The 22,997-nt window shown below is 36.4% G+C and overlaps 1 protein-coding gene across 4 annotated transcripts; it reads right to left on the reverse strand.

Annotated features, from left to right (window-relative positions):
• Positions 1-899: 899 nt before the first annotated feature.
• On the reverse strand, positions 900-22,814 carry LOC104116258 (uncharacterized). Of its 4 annotated transcripts, XR_011408429.1 has the most exons (11): positions 22,517-22,814; positions 17,687-17,796; positions 17,347-17,478; positions 17,197-17,270; positions 16,997-17,102; positions 15,398-15,466; positions 14,347-14,411; positions 14,151-14,249; positions 12,912-13,011; positions 3,803-10,052; positions 900-1,402 (listed from the first exon to the last, which is right to left on the reverse strand). XR_011408429.1 is itself a non-coding variant. In XM_009627078.4 (10 exons), exons 1-10 carry the CDS (start codon positions 22,677-22,679, stop codon positions 1,340-1,342), a joined length of 981 nt encoding a protein of 326 aa, XP_009625373.1. In that variant the 5' UTR covers positions 22,680-22,813; the 3' UTR covers positions 900-1,339. The 4 variants fall into 4 exon arrangements, 3 of the variants coding, with proteins under 3 accessions (XP_009625373.1, XP_070033298.1, XP_070033297.1); XM_009627078.4 differs by lacking the exon at positions 3,803-10,052 and having other exon boundaries at positions 22,517-22,813; XM_070177197.1 differs by lacking the exons at positions 3,803-10,052; positions 17,687-17,796.
• Positions 22,815-22,997: the final 183 nt, after the last annotated feature.

Here is a 22,997-nt window from a genome sequence, read left to right on the forward strand (position 1 = left end):
TGTTTTGGTATAACTATATATGTAAGATTGATTTAAATCTTTAATATGTTTGTTTACTTTATGTTTTATATTTTAATTAAATAAAATAAAAAATAATAAAAGTGTCTTACGATAAATATTTAAGTTTATTTTTCTCTTTAAACGAATTATAAGACCTTCGTACTATCCTTTTTGGTAATTTGACACTCAAAAATACTTTTTAGAAAGATTGGCCAAACATTATTTGTTTACCAAAGGTTACAAAAAGTGATTCTTAAAACAATTGGCCAAAACACAAACAATTTTTTTTTTCAAAAATACTTTTGAAAAAGGTACTTCTAAAAAAAATATTTTATTATAAAGCGAGTTGGAGTGTACGTTCAAGTTGATCTCTCAAACTATTACCTGATTTTGAATTAAGTTTCTGCACTGTTCTTCCTCTACTTCTTTTAACATAGTAAAACCTTACTACTTATTTTTGGTGTAAATCAAATTTCTTAGAAGAATTCTGCTCTAGCATAGAAGTCATAAAACAAAATATGCCTACTTTTGAAACGTTCAGATACGTGAGTTATTACATTAACAAAATTTAATAATCCAAAGTGTAGCCTTCTACTTCCTTGATTAATATGCGCTGCCGTGCCGTCAGACGTATCAAGGACCTAAATTTTAGAGTTAATGAATTTAATGTGTAATCTTGTAATATGTACAATTTAGTCATATGCATACATAGTTCAAGCCTCTCCTTTTTAGTATTTTCACGATCTAGAGTGATGTACTTTCGTACCAACCCACTGAAGAATTCTGAGGAAATGAGTGAACATAGCCCTTTACAATTTGAATAGATGATTCACCTAAACTGCTAGTAGATATCCACAACTGAAGTTTAATTTCCAGACACCAGCCCATAGACCTACATCTTCAAAAATGTATAAGATTGTATTACTTGTATCTACAGGTAATTTAATGGGTATTTGTTTCTTTAAATATACTGACAGTGTAAAACAAATTATACAATAATTCAAGACTCTAACCGGTTCTAGCTCCCTTTAGGAAATTGATATACAGGAATCAGGAAATATGAGTGAACGAGTTCAAATCTGTATGTCATCCTCCACCTTCCTGCTTTGTCTCATAAATAACGTTAAACCAGGAAATGCAGAGTTGCATATAACAGAGAACTGGCTTCAGACGCAAAACTGTAACAGGGCAAACTTGAGAGAACTATTTCTCCAGATCAGTATATTAAGAATCATCTTTTCGTCAGCACGAGAACAGTGGCATTGCAAATGAGTGCTTGATAAGTATCTATAGGAGCTTTCGAGTCGACGGAATCCATATTGCCAAATAATTTCAGGCTTTACAAATACCGAATGAGCTCAACTGCAAACTTTCCCTTCCTTGTTGAGTTTATTTCTCCAATCTGAATAAGAGATACATTAATCAGCAGAAACACTTTCTTTTCTCATTACTCTAATCCCCACTAGGATGTAAGAAAATGATCAATATAAGTCCCAAAATGAGCTAGCGCTGGTTGACTGCATTCTAGTTTTTAGCGACAAGCAATTCAACAACGCAAACCCCCATACCTCCAAAATCACTGAACAATATGCCATCAGTATTGAATTTTGATAAATCTCTTATTAGTACTAACAATATCCTAAAACGAAACAAAGCAGAAAAAGGAGACATGTCCTCAAACAAGTTGAGGTATGTAGCCTAATTTCCAACGCAGGCACTCAACTATAGAACTGACTCCAGCAGTCTTGATAGAGACTCAATAAAAATGAGACTTCTTTAACCAACCTAAAAATTGTCCCAATTGAAACTCTCTAACAACAATATACTAGTTCGGGCCCGCTATATGAATCCACACTAACCATGTCCCTCTATTTAGACCCATATCAATCCAATATTTGAACATTTAGGTACTCAAGCAAAAGAAGTTCTCTACGTTTTTTATTAGTATTGAACAACTAATTTTTTACCACACCTGAATTCTATACTATAAATATTTCTTTTAGGTCTAATCTTGATTTTTTAAAACTTTTATCTTACTTTAAATAGGCTTTATTTGAGAAAAATTAAATACACACACACACACACACACACACACACACACACATAATTACAGAACATATTTATTTCTATTTGTAAAGAGAAAATGAAAATTTACAAAAAATATATGATTTCTTTTAATTAGAATATTAATAAGTTATGGTATTTTTATTAGTATCATTTAAAGTACATGTAAATAGTTAGTTTTCTTATATTTTTCTTGGTGTAAAAGTGGTTGATCAATATTCTTATTTTCATAATTTAATTTATCTTTTAAAATAAAATATATAAAAAAATAAAACAAAATGAATTAGCTTGCTCGAAATTGAAAAGTTTGTTATCAAACTTTATCAAAAAGTCTGATCTTTACCTAAAAAAGAAAAACACCCACAATCCCCACCTTTTCCTAACTCCTCACGCCCCAATCCCACGTTCCCCACTCCAAGCCCTTTGCTAACCACCCCCCATTTTTCTTCTTTATAAAAGTGGGAAAACATTTTTTTGAAGAGGAGGAGAACATCTGAGAAAAAAAAAACTACAAAAAGCACATCCTATTCATAAAAAGGAAGAGAATGATTTTAGAAGATAACAATTGGAGACAACCATAAAACACCCAAAAAAACACAGCAGAACCTCCATTAAAACAACCCCAAAACCCAGTGAAAACCAGTCCAAATAAGCAGCAAAAACAGCACCCGAAAACAACCAAAAACGCTGCCAGTTCGCACCCACAAAATCAGCCAAAAACCAGCTTCTTTTTCCTCCAAAAACACGGCAAAACCAAGCCTAAGTTCCAGCAGTTTCTTTTATTAAAACACGGCAAAACCAAGCCTAAATTCCAGCAGTTTTTTTAATTAAAACCCAGCTCAAAACCAGCCCCAAAACAACATGAAACTCACAAGCTTCGGTTGAGTTCAAGGTCGCCAACGAGGTCGCGTTTCGCTAGCTCCTTTTCCAGTTCGTCCCGGTTTTGGTCACTACTTATCCAACTGTAAAGCTTTCTTTGGAGATTCTTGTTAAATTGAAAAGTGCCATCTTAAAGATCCATATCTAACCCCCGCCATCTGTTCTTATTTAAGGAACTTGCGTGTATGTATGATTATTTTTGTTTATGTTTTGATGGTGTGGTGACGTTATGATTCATGCTTATAATTGTTGAGATTCAATATTCTGTTTTAGTAAATGTTATGAGATCTGGCTATTCAACTTAGCTTTATTTAGGCCATGTAACGTAGAGTAATTTAATTCTGAGTCCATGTAACGTAGTGTTTGAGTTTTTGCTCATTTGAGTTGCATCATTATTATGTTAAGATTCATCCTTTATTTAGATTATATGGATGATCCCTGAATTCTTCCATATTTTTACCTTATCCACATTATCAAAATCTAACGCCTTTATTAGTACAAGTTTTGAATTTTTTTATTTTTTTTTTGTGTTTTATCTACAATTGGTTTTTCATAAATCTCTAAGATAGAATAGTAACATATTGGGCTGTAAATAATTCAAAGTAACTTGTTAATAATTCTAGCAACTAAAGCCATACACTTATTCCACAATTTCATATCGATAATTATAGCCTCACAATAATCTCAAACTTAGGAAAGAAACAAATCATGAATACGCCAGAAAAGTTTTAGACGTACTTTAAATATTAGCCCATGTGTTCATACCCGAACTTTGGATTGACATGCTTAAATAATTTTTCGCGTCTTGATACCTTTAAATTTAAAATAATTATGTTTTAACCATGTGTACATTCCGTACCTTGGTTTAACATCAAACTTCAAAGAAGTACCTTGTGTGCGTACCGCATCTAGGCCAAAACAATTAATAAAATACAATAATAAATTAAGCGATAATAGCCATATCACAACAAGTAAAATACAAGAATAGCCAAGAATTGATTTAAGCCTTACATTAGTCAATAAAGCGACCGTGCTAGAACCACGGGACTCGAGGAGTGCCTTACACTTTCCCCTCGGTCAAAATAATCCCTTACTCAGTCTTTTGTTTTCGTAGACCATAAATTAGGAGTCAAACCTTCCATTTGATGAGGGATTCAAATAAAAGGTGATTTGGAACACCAAAACTCAATTCCAAATGGCGACTCTAAATAATAAACAATCTCTTGTCAAAATATCACTTTAATTGGAAAAACTCCTCGTAACAGGGTTGTGGGAAGAAGAGGTGTGACAGCTCTGGCGACAATTAATTAGCATTCGAGCTTTTTACATTGGTTCTTGTTTGGCTTTTATCATATTTTGGATATTATTGTGTTTGGGAGCCTAATGTGTTATTTGTCGCTTATTTACCACTTTAATATGTATTTGAACTGTGATATAAATTGTTTCCTCTCTCGCACCCCTCTGAGTCTTCTGATAGGTAGTTATGTTGTGTTTGCCTACCAACATCACAAACTTTCTGTCTTGAGATAAAGCCAGTTAGCCTACCAGTTTCTGGTGAAGGATTTAGTCACACATGTTTTAGGCGGGAGAGCCGTTAGCTAGCCAGTGTTGTTCTACTACTAGTGACGCTTTTCGGCTCGGGTTGTCCGCCCGGGTAAGCCAGGCCTAGATACCATCTCCTTTAGGATTCGAAAACTTAGAAGAAGAAGCCACAAGCAACGAATATCTCTAGTAGGCTACGCTTTATTTGCATCGTGTGCATTGGATTTACCGGGACTCGGCACAGGGGTCGAGCCCGTCTAGAACAAGTACCAATTTTCAGACCAACATGTTCATTTTTCTGTGATATATGTAACATTATTTGGTAGGCTTTGCTCAAATGTTGACCGGCTTTATGATAGATTAATTGAAAAGAGGAGAAAGAGAATTTCCTCCAAGTTTTCATAAAACACCGTTTTTTTTAAATAAAATTTTGAAGTGCTCTAGTGGGTAAATCATAATTTTCAAAATGGTTTTTTTTCAATTTTTAACCGAACTACACAGGTTTGATTCTCGCCACATGGTGAGATATGTAGGCAACCTTCATCGGGTTCAACCCCATTTTTTTAAAAAAAATAAAAAAAAGGTGTCTAAGAATTATTTTTCAAAAAATAATAATAAAATATAGCCACTTTGTTTAGTTTTATCTCTTTTGGCCAGTTTTGCCATTGCGCCTGGTCTTTTTGCCGAAATAGCCTTGAAACTTTCCTCGGAAGTGCGAAATGGTCGTTTTAACAAAAGAGGCCAATTTTTACGTTCACTTGTTTTTACAAAAAATAGTCATTTTGAATTTTTTATTTCATGATTATTTTACTTATTTAACCCCTATTTTTGAGTCCCATGGTTTGGTTTTTTATTTTTTCTATAGAGTAAAAACCCGAGAAATCGAAATTTTTATGTGTCAATAATATATTTGGTTAAAGCCTAACCCCGCGTCTTGCTAAACATATACACCATGAGTAGGGAAAGAGGTAAGTCTGAAAAGAGGCCCAGATCAGATGGATACTGGATTTTTTGATTGTCGATCAGATACCACAGTTGTTGTGGGATTGCTGGAGAGAATTTGAGGACTATGAGCAGCGACAAATAAAAAAGTACCTGGGACATTTGGTTCACATGATTACGATTAAGCCCAAGAGAGATGTGATCGAAGCTTTGATTTTGCATTGGGATCCTGAGAACAATGTATTCCGTTTTACCGTCTGTGAAATGACTCCAACCTTGGAGGAAATCGCCCATTTCCAGGGGTGGGGCCGCAATCTTCGCGGCCAAAGGCCTATAGTACCAAACAGTGTGAATGTGGGTAGGTTTCTGAAACTCTTGAACATAAATTACGGACGGTATGAAGGTTTAGAAGGCAAGTGGGTTAAGTTGGGGTTTTTGTTTCACTTGTATGGCCTAGAATGCAATTTCGAAACGAATGTTCGAAGATTGAAATCAAAGGAAGATAAGGAAGCATGGAAGGTACACATAAGGTTCGCATTTATGGTGCTTTTTTGGGGCGTGTAGTTTTCCCGAAAAGGGAAGGATACATTGATATCCGCTTGGCAGGCGTAGTTCAGGCTTTGACCTCAGACATGGATGATTATACTTTGGTCCCTATGATTATTTCTTGCATATTTCGTCCTTTAACTAGGTCTAGATTGGGAGCCCAAGACTTTGATGGCTGTAACATTTTGTTACAGATATGGTTTTTGGAGCATTTCTATCGTCATCCTACGATCACTACCTTTAGTGAGCTATGGTCCAATCACACTGATGATCACCAGAAAAGAATTGACGATTGTGACTTACCAAAAGGGATTGACGCCCAGAAAGAACTACTTTTTACCCTGCCCACCAAGCGAATCACTTGGAACTACCATTGGTTTTCTTCTAAAGAGGTCATTTGTGAGTCTGCATACCATTCTTTTTTGGTACTCATAGGGTTAGATGTTGTTCAGCCATATGCTCCACTTCGGGTAATGCGCCAATTTACACGACTACAGGAGGTGCCACTATCACGAGATATGAGAAAGTTCTGTTATCATTTTGGTGAATAGCAGCCTCATGACGAAGAAGAAATTATGAAAAATTGGTATGCAAGTACGGTCTCGGAGTTGAATGAGATGGCAGAAGACCAGGATCGTGGAAATGTGGTACCTGAATATATTACTTGGTTTCATGACCCTTCATAGTTTAGAGATAGGTTTGAGGGGTCCAACAGGAGGAGAAATGATCAAAGAACTATAGAAAGGCTAAAGGAGGAATTAGAGCATGCCCGGATAACAATAGCCCAACAACAAGCCGGAGTCGCTTAGATTTGCTTAAATATTAAGAAAGATTATCAATCTGCCTTACGGGTCATGGATAAAGATCTAAAGCATTCTAAAAACGAGGTGGCCCGGTTAGAAGAAGAATTGGCAGACACGATTGGTTTAGTCGGAGGAGTTGAGGCAAAACAAAAATGCTGAAATACATAAACTACAAGAAAACTTGAGTATCGTTGAAGAAGACACGCACCAGCAACAATTGGAGTTTGATCAGCATAAAGAGTAGTTTGAAAGAGAAAGGGCCCAATGAATACGCTCAAAAGGTCAGCTTCACGCACATCTGGAAGAAGTGAAAAGGCAGAACATGGCTCATCAGCACGCAGATTTTGAGGCAGAGCGGCGCCAGTGGATGATTGAGAGAGGTGTGCTAAATCGTCGTATTTAAGAATACGAGGGACGTGAGGCTCAGATGGGACACGCCCTCAACATTACTTAGATATGGTTGCAGAATTGTCACGTGAATATGGGGCAAGCTAGAGAGCAAGTACTTCGATTGGCAGAGAAAGCGGCATATATTGATGATTATCATCATCATCTAAACAACGAGAAAGTTGGTCAACAGGCACGTGCCCTCGTTCCACAATTGCCGGCAGTGTTCCAGAATTTGTACGAGACTTAAGGGGGAGAGTGGAGGCCAAGGTCTCCTGAAGCAGGCCATTGATGATATCTGTTTAGCACGAAGACCGTTGAAGATTAAAGTTTTTGTGCAGTCAATTAGTTTTTAGTTTCATTTTCATTTGTCGCATTTCTAATTTTATATTTAGAGTCAGTTGAGCCAGTTTCTATATATTTTCCTTTTCTATCATTGTATTTAGAAAAAAATTGAAAATGGATGAAAAAGTTTTTTTATACTTAACATTCTCAGATTGGGACGACGAAAGGCTATCATTCTCACTACACAAACACTGGTTAACCCCAATTAGTCCTTTGAAGCCTTGTTTATATTTTTTGTTTTCCCCTCTTTTGGAACCAATGTACTTAATAAAAAATAAAATAAATAAAATCTTTTTCATTCATTTTCAATTTTTTTCTAAATGCAATGATAGAAAAGGAAAATATATAGAAACTGACTCAAGTGACTCCAAAGATATAAATATGACTGGAATAAAACAAACTCTGATAGGAATAAAAGACTCCAAATATAAAATTAGAAATGCGACAAATGAAAATGAAACTAAAAACTAATTGACTGCACTAAAACTTTAATCTTCAACCCAGTCTTCCTGCTAAACAGATATCATCAATGGTCTGCTTCAGGGGACCTTGGCCTCCACTCTCCCCCAAAGTCTCGTACAAATTCTGGAACACTACCGGCAACTGTGGAACGAAGGCACGTGCCTGTTGACCAACTTTCTCGTTGTTTAGATGATGATCATCATCATGAATATATGTCGCTTTCTCCGCCAATCGAAGTACTTGCTCTCTAGCTTGCCCCATATTCACGTGACAATTCTGCAACCATATCTGAGTAGTGTTGAGGGGTATGTCCCATCTGAGCCTCACGTCCCTCGTATTCTTCAATACGATGGTTTAGCACACCTCTCTCAATCATCCACTTGCGCCGCTCTGCCTCAAAATCTGCATGCTAATGAGCCATGTTCTGACTTTTCATCTCTTCCAATTGTGCGTGAAGCTGACCTTTTGAGCGTATCCAATGGGCCCTTTCTCTTTCAAACTGCTCTATCTGCTGATCAAACTCCAATTGTTGTTGGTGCGCGTCTTCTTCAACAATACTCAAGTCTTCTTGCAGTTTATGTATTTCAGCATTTTTGTTTGCCTCAACTCCTCCGACTAAACCAATCGTGTCTGCCAATTCTTCTTCTGACCGGGCCACCTCGTTTTTAGAATGCTTTAGATCTTTATCCATGACGCGTAAAGAAGATTGATAATCTTTCTTAATATTCAAGCGAATTTGAGTGACTCCGGCTTGCTGTTGGGCTATGGTCATCCGGGCATGCTCAAATTCCTCCTTTAGCCTTTCTATAATTCTTTGATCATTTCTCTTCCTGTTGGACCCCCAGGCCTATCTCTAAACAATGAAGGGTCATGAAACCACGTAATATATTCAGCTACTACCTTTCCACGATTCCGGTCTTCTACCATCTCATTCAACTCTGAGACTTTACTTGCATACCAAATTTACATAATTTCTTCTTCGTCATGAGGCTGCTCTTCACCAAAATCATAACAGAACTTGCCCATATCTCGTGTTGGTGGTACCTCCTGTAGTCGTGCAAATTGGCGCATTACCCGAAGTGAAGCATAGGGCTGAACACCATCTAACCCTATGAGTACCAAAAAAGAATGGAATACAGACTAACCAATGACCTCTTTAGAAGAAAGTCAATGGTAGTTCCAAGTGATTCGCTTGGCGAACAGAGTAACAAGTAGTTCTTTCCGGGGGTCAATCCCTTTTGGTAAGTCACAATCGTCAATTCTTTTCTGGTGATCATCAGTGTGATTGGACCATAGCTCACTAAAGGTAGTGATCGTAGGATGACGATAGAAATGCTCCAAAAACCATATCTGTAACAAAATGTTGCAGCAATCAGTTTCGTGCGCGCAATCAACACCTAGTTAAAGCATGAAAAATGCAAGAAATAATCATAGGGACCAAAGTATAATCATCCCCTTCTGAGGTCAATGCCTGAACTACACGTGCCAAGCGGATATCAATGCATCCTTCCTTTCTCGGGAAAACTACACGTTCCAAAAAAGCAACGATAAATGCGAACCTTCTGTGTACCTTTCATGCTTCCTTATCTTCCTAGGTTTCAATCTTCCCACATTCCTTTCAAAATTGCATTCTAGGTCATACAAGTAAAACAGAAACCCCAACATAACCCACTTGCCTCCTAAACCTTCATACCGTCCATAATTTATGTTCAAGAGCTTCAGAAACATACCCTCATTCACATTGTTTGGTACTATAGGCCTTTGGAGGCGAAGATTGCGGCCCCACCCCTAGAAATGGGCGATTTCCTCCAAGGTCGGAGTCATTTCACAGTCAGTAAAACAGAATACATTGTTCTCAGGATCCCAATGCGAAATCAAAGCTTCGATCGCATCCCTTCTTGGCTTAATCGTAATCATGTGAACCACATGTCCCAGGTACTTTATTTGTCGCTGCTCATAGTCCTCAAAATCTCTCCAGTAATCCCACAACAACTGTGGTATCTGATCGACAATCAAAAAATCCAGTATCCATCTGATCTGGGCCTCTTTTCAGACTTACCTCTTTCCCTACTCATGGTGTACCTGTTTAGCAAAACGCGGAGTTAGGCTTTAACCAAAGACACATAAAAATTCTGATTTCTCGGGTTTTAAATCTATAGAAAAACTAAAAAGCAAAACTATGGGACTAAAAAATAGGGGTTAAATAAGTAAAATAATCATGAAATAAAAAACTCAAAATGACTATTTTTTGTAAAAACAAGTGAACGTAAAAAAATTAAAAAATTGGCCTCTTTTGTTAAAACGGTCATTTCGCACTTCTGATGAAGGTGTTCAAGGCTATTTCGGTAAAAAGGATCGGACGCAAGGGCAAAACTGGCCAAAACAGATAAAACTGAACAAAGTGGCTATATTAATTATTACTATTTTCTTTAAAATAAAAAATAATTCATACACCTTTTTTTAATGGTTTTTTTACTTTTTGTTTTTTTTAAAAAAAAATGGGGTTGAACCCGAGATGAAGGTTGCCTACGTATCTCACCAGGTGGCGAGAATTAAACCCGCGTAGTTCGGTTAAAACAATTTTAAAAAACACTTCGAAAATCATGATTTTATACACCAGAGCACTTCAAAATTTTATTTTTTAAAAAACGGGTATTTTATGAAAACTTGGAGGAAATTTTCTCTCTTCTCTGTTCAATTAATCTATCCTAAAGCCGATCAATATTTGAGTAAAGCCAACCAAATAATGTTACATATAGCACAGAAAAATGAACATGTTGGTCTGAAAAATTGGTACCTGTCCTAGACGGGCCCGACTCCTGCGCCAAAATTTGTTAAGTCCAATGCACATGATGCAAATAAAGTGTAGCCTACTAGGGATATCCATTGCTTGTGGCTTGTTCTTCTATGTTTTCAAATCCTAAAGGAGATGGTATCTAGACCTGGCTTACCTGGGCGGACAACCCGAGCCGAAAAGCGTCAAGCGTCACCAATAGTAGAACAACACTGGCTAGCTAACGACTCTCCCTCTTAAAACATGTGACTAAATCCTTCACCAGAAGCTGGTAGGTTAACTGCTTTATCTCAAGACAGAAAGTTTGTGCTGATAGGCAAACACAACATAACTACCTATAAGAAGACTCAGAGGGGTGCGAGAGAGGATACAGTTTATATCACTGTTCAAATAAATATTAAAGCGATAAACAGCACAGTAGGCTCCCAAACACAATAATATCCAAAATATGATAAAAGCCAAACAAGAACCAATGTAAAAAGCTCGAATTCTAATTAATTGTCCCCAACAGAGTCACCAGAGCTGTCACACCTCTTCTTCCCACAACCCTATTATGAGATTGAGTTAGAGGAGCTTTTCCAATTAAAGTGACGTTTTGAAAAGGGATTGTATATTATTTAGAGTCACCACTTAGAATTGAGTTTTGGTGTTCCAAGTCACCTTTTATTTGAATCCCTCATCAAATGGAAGGTTTGACTCCTAATTTATGATCTACGAAAACACAAGGCTGAATAAGGAATTCTCTTGACCGAGGGGAAGGTGTAAGGCACTCATCGAGTCCCGTGGTTCTAGCACGATCGCTTTTATTGACTAATGTAAGGCTTAATTATTTACAACACTTGGAATTGAGTTTTGGTGTTCCAAGTCACCTTTTATTTGAATCCCTCATCAAATGAAAGGTTTGACTCCTAATTTATGGTCTACGAAAACATAAGGTGTAAATAATTAAGCCTTACATTAGTCAATAAAAGCGACTGTGCTAGAACCACGGGACTCGATGAGTGCCTTACACCTTCCCTTCGGTCAAGAGAATTCCTTACTCAGCCTTATGTTTTCGTAGACCATAAATTAGGAGTCAAACCTTCCATTGATGAGGGATTCAAATAAAAGGTGACTTGGAACACCAAAACTCAATTTCAAGTGGCGACTCTAAATAATATACAATCCCTTTTCAAAACGTCACTTTAATTGAAAAAACTCCTCTAACTCAATCTCGTAATAGGGTTGTGGGAAGAAGAGGTGTGACACACATCACTAACAAAACTAAAGACATCAAGCAAACTAAATCTTAACCATAACTAATCGGCATCACCTTTATTGGTCTTTTTCTCCTATTGTGCCCTATTTGGTTCTAAGTTTACATGGATTCCAAGAGATTTTTGGTCTTATGAGACAACTTCATTACACATGATTAAATGTCTTTTTTCCTTTTTTAATACTTTCAATTACCATGGTTTCACACCTATGAACCGATGTGTTTGGAAGTAGATGTAGAACGTGACCAATCTCAAGCGACCTTTTCTTAATTTATCCTCTATGTGGTGCTACTTGCACCTTCAGCTGAACGTGATAATTTCTAATCTTGAATTACCCACATCCATCTTAACATTCATATTTCTACGACACTCATCTTGTGGATATTCCGTGGAGATTCTCGAAATTACAACACCTAATTAATCTAAAAACCGCTATTGCAAAATTGGCATTATAGTAAGGCATCCAGGAATTTAGAGCAAAGCTTATTACTTGACTTTTTTCTCTAATCACATTTTATCTTTTAGCTTTGTTTGTTGGTCAGAGATAATCTTTGAAATTAGAAATGATAGCACTTAGTTGAGTGACAAAATTGGAAAATGATACTTCCAATAGTTGGGGAAAAGGGAATTTACATTTTAAGCCAAGTCTGAAGAAAAAATGGATTTTCAACCTTAAAACTCATAGGGAGAGATAGGTATGCCCTTTTTTTTCGCAAACGAGCCAATGAGAAGAGCACATTTAGCTCAATATTGGACAAGCATTATAAAAGTTAAACCAAAATTTATTTCTTGTCTATGGGAGATCTGTTTTGTGTGTGGGATATGGGAGGTAGTTTCCTTTGATTCATCGACTTTCGAAGTGACGGCAGAGTTTTCTGATAAATAACTTACCTTAAGTCTGCCTTCTCCACTAACTGATATGATATCTCCGGTCTTAATGGTAGTATTGCTTTTTGTCACAGTTGTCCAATTGACACGAACATCTCCATTACTGAAAGGTCACCAAGATAAGAGTGAGATAATATCAACTTAGGCAACAAAGTATTTGGCCAAATACATCTACATGGTCTAAGCAGTAAGCATATAGAAACTGTTACCAAATCAACATATTATCCACATCCTTAGTGAGGCTACAGCAGCAAACAACCTCAAAATATCACCCCTCCTCCCACCCAACCACCCCGCCAAGCTTAGATACTACAGAGAAATTGCAACCTTGTAACATCCTGGATCCCTAGTAGGTTTGTTTGAGAAAATCTAGAAGGCTACAACAACCACCTCTCCCCAGCTGGGGATATAAGCGCTATTTACACAAGTGACAATCAAGCACAAAACTAAAACCCGCTCACCAGTTGTGTCAGTTCAGTGCTGGTTTTCCTTTTCCTTTTGATTCTTTTTAGGAAGTGATTAACAAACTTCCATCAAGAAGTTACTTATTCATCTGACCTGCTACCACTATAATAAATGAATCAATTTTTTTTCTTTGGTTGTGTTTCCTTTCCTTAAACAGATAATGAATCACTGCACAGCGACCATCTAGTTCTAGAAGAAAGAAATCCTTTCTTACAGACAACTCAAGCAAATACATCATAAATAAAAGAAACTCTTCATTTTCATGCTTATGAATGGAAGTATAAATTGTTACTAAACCTTCGAGAACTGAGTTTTATTGTTAAGAAATAAGGGAGAATGTTCATCACTGCAGGAAGATTCCCTTATGTCAATAGCCATAAATGTCGAACCTAGGAAAGATTATGGGTTGTAGTTCTTTTAAATTACCTTGCTCTTTCACAGGTGAAAATCAAAACGAAATCTGTTGGTTATAGGGTTAAAAGACCCAAAAAGTGTAGGAAAGAATGAGAAGGTGAAGAAATTTCATGGAAGAAGCCCATTTGAATACATATATCGAATTTCAAGATTATACTGTACCGAAAGGACATCTTATCTGCAAATCTATGACAATTGAATATGGATCACACGTGAATCATTATCATAAATTCAGGTAATAGTCATTTTAATTATTCATATACGATGAATTAATGTAAGGATCAGTTATGTAGTCATTCACCGTGCCAAGCATACAACAAGCAATATATTTTGGAAAGAAAAAAATATATGAAAGGAGATTACCTAATCAAACTGGCCATTTTGGTCCGTGAAACTTTGAATCCTGCACTAGCTACGGCATCAAGTCTCAGTGATGCCTCAACGGATTTTAAGGACTTGGTCCTAGAAACAGTAAAACAAAAAACGAAATTTCCTAAATCATAACATCCTACGCGTGAAGAGAAGAAGCCAAAGAAACTATTACTGTAACATCTTCTACCTTGGTGGTTCATATTCAAGGGCTAGCAATGGAATCTTCTTGCAAGAGACAGAAACATTTCCAACCTACAAAGAAAAATTAAGTGAAAGCTTTACAACATAGTGGGCGTTTGGACGTAAGAATTGTAAAATTCCAAAAAAAAAGTGAAAAAAATTAGAGTTGTGTTTGGACATGAATAAAATTTTGGGTTGTTTTTGAAGTTTTGTGAGTGATCTGAGTGAATTTTGAAAAACAACTTTTTGGAGTTTTTTCAAATTTTTGAAAAATTCTAAAATTCATCTTCAAGTGAAAATTGGAAATTTTATGGCCAAACAATGATTTCGAAAAAAATTTAAAAAAATTCAAAAAAAGTGAAAAAATTCTTATGTCCAAACGGGCTCTTAATCACACCAGTACAAATTTTTAAAGCTAGAAATTTTTTGCTCCTTTTGGATTTTTCCAAAAAAGATGTTCTATGCAGAAAATTCATATACTTAATCACTGTCTAAATCAATGTAATATCATGTAATACTAGTGGACGTTGGTAGTGAGTACAGTAGTTGTCGATAGTCACAAATAATATAGAAAATTTCAGCGTTAGTTGGCTGGTAGAAGCAAGTGGCGTGAAGTAGGGACAAAAAAAAGTTATAATGGAAAATCACATAGATGCATAAAGGAAGGAAGTTATTTTCTTTCATTTGGTGTAGAACATTTTGTAATTCAAAGATAATAAGGCTCCTGAAAATACAAAAAGACGAAAGAAAAAAAATTGTACATACTACATAGCAAAGTAATCAAGCATCTTGCAGCATGACTTTCCCAACCTATCCCACACCCATGAAAGAGTACCAAGAGTAAGTATTTTCCATTGTCCAGCCAATTTCAACTTAGGGAAACTTACAGGTTAAGGGATCCAACTACCAATAGAAATGCAAATGACATGAGAAATGCGCTCAAGAATGCAGAGACTAAAGTACTCTGATGACGAATGGAGAACAATAGACTAAAGTACTTTGATGATGAATGGAGAAAAAGATACTGCAAGTGGAAGCAATATGTAAAGTATCCTTACCTTGTCCAATGCTGATAAAATGAAGTCAGAAAGTTCTGGAACAACAAGAACATGAGCTCCCTTTTCACCCTAAACATCACAAAGAGATGTTCAAGACAACCTAATACTTAGTCAAATGGGAAGTGGAATATGTTACAACAGTTGCATAAATACACACACAAGACCAACATCATGAAAATCTAGAGGCTTTTGATTGGTCAGAACATGTCAAAGAAAGTAAAGAATAAAATATAACTTCATAAGAAAAAATTCAAAAACATTAGATAATCCAATGTGACAATTTGATATTGCCAGAAATTTTTATCTAGTGATATTAGTTTGAAACTGTGAATCAGCAGTCTTTAAAGAAGCTCAACCAACTGTTCTGTTTTAGGAATCGGTTTACTTTTACGGAGTAGCCCAGCAGGATACTTTGTCGTGCTCTGATTCTCTGTGTCTAAGCTAACTTAGTAGTACGTTCTTGCTATAAAAGGGAGATTTCAACAATCTATCTTGGATGTTGCTTCACCCGTCAAGCTTTGTGCTACTTCTGCATCTTATAATAGATGTTTGAATCACCACTTCCACATTAAATTGAGGACTCATTAGGAGATCAAGTCTTGAGCTACAACTTTTCTTCATAACCAAGCACTAGCTCCACATTTAAGTTTTACTCATCTTTTATTAAATAATAAATCAGCTGATAAAAAGGTGGATCCTCTCTTTGGTGATGCCCACAACTAAATTACCAGGGGCCCTCCATTTGATCAACAAATTTTCACTCTCCGTCACTCCTATCATTCTTTTAGATATTTATTCTGTATCCAAACAAATGATGGATCAATTTGGTGTTGCGGAAACTTGCAAGAGAGAGAGACAACAACAACAACAACCTAGTGGGATCCCCCAAGCGGGGTGTGGGGAGGGTAATGTGTACGCAGACCTTACCCCTACCCTGGAGGGTAGAGAGGTTGTTTCCGAAAAACCCTCGACTCGAGAGGAAGAATAGAAACAAGTAAATAACAACAACAAGGTCAGGAAAATGATATCAACAATGTAAGGACCGGAGAAAAATAAATGGAAGAAAGCAGTAGCAATAGCAATAGCAAAAGTAATAGCCACAAGCAGTAACACAACAGGGTACTAGAAAACGAAGCGGAAGATAGTACTAAAATAACCCTAATACTGGCATTCTAAGAATCGAAGACAATGTACTAGTCAGCTAGCCCTAATAAACCTGGAACAGATCAGAAAAACACACAACGACCTATTACCCTTCTACCCATCTTCAACCTCCATACCCTCCTGTCAAGGGCCATGTCCTCGGTAAGCTGAAATCGCGCCAGATCCTGCCTGATCACCTCTCCCCAGTACTTCTTAGGCCGCCCTCTACCTCTTCTCCTACCTGCCAACGCCAGCCGTTCACACCTCCTCACACCTCCTCACTGGGACATCTAGGCTTCTTCTTCTCACATGCCCAAACCATCTAAGCCTCGCTTCACACGTCTTATCTTCCATAGGGGCCACGCCCACTTTCTCCCGAATAATCTCATCCCTAATCTTGTCCAACCTAGTGTGCCCGCAAAGAGAAAACCTCCAAAAAATAAATAAAGAAGATACCTGCAAGAGTATATCTCCCAGCTTATTCCTTACTATCCCCGTACCAAGGATTGCACCAAGGAAATCACCGTGAGAACAAGGTTGAAATGAAAAGTTCCCTGAAATACTGGAAAAGGGATCTCTTTTACAATGATAAAGAGAAATTATGATTGGTTGATTTAAACATCAGATATAACTGAACAAACCACTAGAGGACCTACCTCAAGGCTGAGACAATATCTGGATCACTTGTTAATGCATCTGGATGCCCAACTGAGAGACGGCAACGTTCAGCCTATGTATAACAACAAAAAATATAAACTCAAGCAGCTTTATTGCTCAAACAAGTTCTAGAAAATATTTTGTCCTACCTCTGGGTATCCTCCCTGTGCAACGATCTTAACGCCGGCTAACCTTTCTAAGACTAGCATTGACTCCTTCAGAACAGGTGGGGTTAGAAAGTCAGTATGTAAAACTTCTCGTCTCAATGATGCCCGTTTCGCCTGAGAAGTAGACAAGTGATTATCAAGAACTATCTCTTCATTAAGAACTTGGAAACTCTTCAAAAATCACTCCAATCAGTTTAGGTTTAAGACCTAGAACAATGCTTTGGCTCTTTTTCTGCAACAGGGACCAAAGAGAAAAACCTAGACATGACTTTGCAAATGATAATTGAGAGAAGATTGATTGGTCCGGCAGATGTATATGTACCAGTTCAACAATACGTTTCACATCTTCAATGGTGTTCTTGTCTCCCAATCCTTTCAGTAAAACATCTGTATCACCCTTAATAGCCTGTGGTAGGTCGCATATTCCAAAAGCTGTTTCGACAGAGTTTCAACAAACATGTGGGTCATCAGCTATTACAATTTTATAACCAAAAGTAGAAAGTTTAGGCCAATAAATATTCCGAAGGACTCTTCCAATCCTACAACATTTACTCAGATGCTAGAAATCAGCAAGTTTATCCAAGTAGTCCTTAAGCTATTACACATCGTTTTGTTTAATCTTTAAGGGGGAGTTGAGGCAGACAAATGGATAAAAGAAAAGGTGATCAAAGTAGTCCTTAGACATTTCCACTTGGTCTTATTTGATCATTATAATTTCAAAACGACTGATATGGTCCTAATACTAGTCTGCAAGTGACCAAATTGACCCAGCCAATAATCGCCCAACAAACTAACGGTCTACTGATCTTGTGAAACACACATGAACAGCCAAAAAGCATGTACTCATTCCAAAAAATGGAATTTTCTCGTTCTTACCTTGATTATACCCAAGGCACCTCATCTTGTGGAACTACAAGTTAGAGACTAGGTGAAAACAAATAAGCACTTAGCAGGCACAATTCTATTCTGCAGAAGCCAATCGAGCATTCACCTTTGCACTGGTAACTTGCAGTGAAATTTTAACTTTTAACAGAAGGAATGATTGATGAGGATAGTTAAAGTAGAATATTTAGGTTAATAGATATTGTTTGATAAATGCCTCAGCATAACTCTTCCAATCCTACACCACTTACTCATATGCTAGAAATCAGCAAAGTTATCCAAATAGTCATTAAAAGAAATCAGCTTAGAGCCTGTTTGTTTGGCCAAGTTTCTGGGAGATGAAAAGTACATTTTTTCCCAAAAAAGTACTTATTTAGAAATATGAGGTGTTCGGCCAAAACAGAGAAGTGCTTTTGAGCAACAGCAGTTTTTCTGCTTTAGGGAAGAAGCTACAAATTCTATCTTCTTCCAAGAAGCAGAAGCAAACGCAGAAAAAAAATTTAAGACAAAAATATCCTTATCATAAATTTATATTTCCTAAATTATCCTTCATTAATTTAACCTTTACTTTTTTCTCTGCCATCCTTTTCTTCTTTTTTTTAGTGTATTTTTATTCTTCTTCTCTTACTCCTCTTTGGAGTAATCTCTCTGCTATAAATAGATCTCTTCTGCCTTTTTTCTTTTTCCCGTCTTCTATTACTCTTTGAAATAACAATGCTAATCACCAGATTCAAGCACTCTTCAAAAGATATGTTTTTTCTTTCGTAGTATATCAATATTATATAATCTCTGGTATGTAGTATTATTTATGTTTCTTTTGGCGTGCATGCATATAATACAGTTGACATAATGAAATACTACCTAATTCGTCGTTTTCTCAAGAAAAGATAGTGCTTTTCTTACATGTAAATTGTAAGCACATATCTTCCTACCAATATTGCTTTTATATACTCATATTTTATATTGATTAAAAATTTCAATATATATTATTTTATGTTTTATACTTTTATTAAATAAAGATAAAAAATAATTAAATTCTTTTATAATAAATTTAAAATTTCTCTTTTTTAGATAATGTTAATTGTAAACTAAATCTTTACTGTCCTTTTTCGTAATTTGACACTCAAAAATACTTTTTGAAAAGATTGGCCAAACACAATTTATTTATCAAATATCTCAAAAAGTACTTCTCAAATGAATTGGCCAAACACAAACTGCTAATCTCCAAAAGTACTTTTTCGAAAAGCACTTTTGAACAAAAGGCAGCTTGGCCAAACGGGCTCTTAATGTTGTAGCTTGGATAGTTTCGTTTGATCTTTATGCGGGAGTTGAGGCAGACAAATATATGGATAAAAGAAAAGGTGACAAAATAGTCTTTAGACATTTAGACGTGGTCTTATTTGATCATTATTATTTCAAGGTGATTTATACGGTCCTTGTCCTAGTCTGAATTGACCACATTGGCTCAGCCAATAATTCACTTAGAAAAAAACTAACTGCCTATTGATCTTTTGAAATGCACATGAACGACCAAAACTCGGTCCAAAAATGCAATTTTTGCACTCTTACTTGATTATATACCCAAGGCACTTGTCATCTTGTGGAAGTACAAGTTATAGACTAGGTGTGAACAAATCAGCACTTAGCACACACAGTTCAATTCTGCAGAATACAATCCAGCATTCACCTTTGTACTGGTAACTTGCAGTGAAATTTCAGCTTTTCAAATAAAGGTATGATTGATGAGGATAGTTAATACAAAGTTTGAATCTGATATCTTCATTGACACTAGACTTGTTGATATGTTGTATTAATGGGTCATTCACTCATTTGGAAGGTGCACGGCAATTGTTTGATAAAATGCCTCAGGATGATGTTGTAGATTGATGTTGGACTTCTCAAAATGATAAGCCTAGTCAAGGCTATTAATTTCAAGCATATGCAATTTCAATTGCATGCTACTTGAAAAAATAGTATACAATTGTGTTATAGATGAGTTAACCAAATCTCCCGGCTCCCGCCGTTTCATTTCATGTGGCGGTATTTGATTGGATACGAAGTCTGATATGTTAATCTGACTTGTACAATATATTAGTGATGAACGAAGAGGATATTAGATTATTGTTGAAAAGAGAGCAAACATCACATCAACCTTAAAGTGTAGATAGTTTAATGAATTTATATTGTTGATAATTGTGAAAGTTATATAGAAATAGAATTGTTTCAAACATTTTCTACGTCTCAAACAGGAAGAGTGTCACATTATGTAAAGCCTCGTAAAAATTCCGTAAGGTTCTAAGACTTCAACGTACGCCAACAACGATTTGAGATAACGTTTTGCGCCCCAAGGCTAACCCCGGATGAGGAAAATATTATACGGGCATGGTGGTATGAAGTGTATTACGATATTTGAAAATAAGTCGCTTGGGCAGAAAATCACAAAAAGAGACGAAAGAAAATTTTAAGGCAATGCTGCAGCATCAAGAATCGAATGCTGCAGCACTCTCTACTATTCCCAGAAGAAAATATTTTCGAGGCAATGCTGCAGCATCCAAAAATCGAATGCTGTAGCATTCAGACTCTTCTATAAAAGGGCCATTTCGGCCACCCTTCATTTTTTAAGCTAGGGCATGGTTCCTTGATAGGTTTTTCACTCCAAGTCTCCTTCCAAACATCAAGGTTAGTTGGAAATGGTTGATTTATGATAGATTATGTTTGTTAACATGAATTATAACATCCAAATGTGGATTTTGTCCAGAATCTTCATCTTCCTTGAGAATCTTCAAAATTGGGAAATTTCAATATTTGTCTAAAACAAGGTAACCCCGTCGCTACTCCATTGTTATATATTGTGTTCTAATAAGCTTATAGAACATGTTTATGGAATAAAATTGGAGTTTAACGTAGAGATTGTTGGAACACTAGAAATGGGTCTTGGAAATGGATTTTTGGGTAGAGAAGACAATGAGTAGTGATGGGGTGATATTGTATCATTTTGAGTTTCTAATGAAGCTACTAGATTCCATAAGGCATTTAATGTACGGCTTGGAGTTAAAACACGAGAATCGACATCCAAAGGAAGAATGTGGATTTCGCTTGAATCTTTGAGAAGTACGCATAAGTATTGAACACTTAGTTGATTGAATGGGCGTTGTTGTGATATGATGTTGATGAATGTGAATTCATAAGTGTAGATTCAAATTGTTAGTGTCGATTGTCTCATTCTTAGATAATTGGAGCTAGCATTAACGACTACAAGGGCATACCCAAGGTATAGAAGGTATGATTGTGTGGGACAAGTAATTATGCATATGTTTTGAAATGTTCCTTGAGCCGAGGGTCTATTGGAAACTCTCTATCTTCACAAAGTAGGGGTAAGGTCTGTGCACACATTACCGTCCCCGGACCTCATTTGTGGAATTACACTAGGTTTGTCGTTGTTGTTGTTCATATGTTTTGAAATGAAAATGCTCAAACGCTATGACTCATAAAGTGTTGTGATTTTAAGTGTTTTCAAGCCTTCAAATGAACATTGATGAAAAGGGTTTTCAAATGAAAATGACAATGCCAAGAATGTTTCAAGTTTTAAACGTAAAATGAGCATGATTGTAAAGCTTTTCCATGAACATGTATATGACTTTATAGCTTTCAAATGATAAAATGCCAATGGCTATGAAACAAAAAGAGAATGTATGTGGCTATTGAGCCTATTTTAAAGATTATGTTTAAGCGCCAAAAGTGCCGATGTTTTTAAGAAAGGGCCAAAGGTGCCGAATGTAGTGCAATGTTTTTGGGATTTTTATTATGTTACCGAGAAGGTATTGGTCAAAAGGAGCCAATACCCGAAGTTACACGTGCCGGTATAGGACTATGGTCGTACTGTTGGCTTGGTCAATTAGATAGTCACCCTTGGAACGAGTTCCCTTGGTTAGGATTAACAAAATGCTAGCAAGTCGATCTACATGGCATTATGGTGAGATGGCTTAGCCTGGGGCCGAGTTCTTTTTATGGATCGTTCCAACTTTTGGATCATCCAAATTTGAAAAACACGCAGATGAAGAAAAAGATTTTCTGAAGCTATATTATAAGCAACGCTATTTTGTTCAGCTCCAATGATGGATAGTAATCAGGAATTCACATTACACTCAACTATTCAACAATTTTGTTTTAATGAGTAACTATTCAACTAAAATTGCACTACAATGATACAAATTGACACAAAAATCACGAGAAGAAACGGAGGAATGAGGATAAAGAGAAGTTTGCAGACCTGAGGAGCGCAGAGGTGTTAGTAGGATAAGGGTTCTATCGTAAAAGATCTCTTTGACGGCATGAGTGGGACGAGAAGATTGGAGTGAAGGAAGTACTCTTCTGAGAATCGGAAGTGAGGCTAAGCCACTGGCAGCCATGGTCGGCACTCGTAGTGCGCACATTTGGTTCAGGATTTTAAGGGGAGTGACAATGGTTTGTGGGGCGAGGCAATTTCCAATTCAACGATTTGGGTATTTTGGGATTTGGAGTAAAAACTCAAAGATTTTGGGTGAACGGATATGTGTCAATATTGAAATGAGAGGTTTTGATAAATACTCTTTCTATTCTTACTTTTCAAAGTTAGGCAAATTTAAATGGAATGGTTCGTGTGTGAGTATTAGCCAACATCAATTTGTCTGTAATTGTGGCATAGTTGATGTGTTATATAACTGATTAAATAAAGAAGAAAAAATTATATGTAACAATTAAATAAACACCTA

The sequence above is a fragment of the Nicotiana tomentosiformis genome, chromosome 6 (assembly GCF_000390325.3).
Source record: "Nicotiana tomentosiformis chromosome 6, ASM39032v3, whole genome shotgun sequence".
In the NCBI taxonomy this organism is placed as follows: Eukaryota; Viridiplantae; Streptophyta; class Magnoliopsida; order Solanales; family Solanaceae; genus Nicotiana; species Nicotiana tomentosiformis.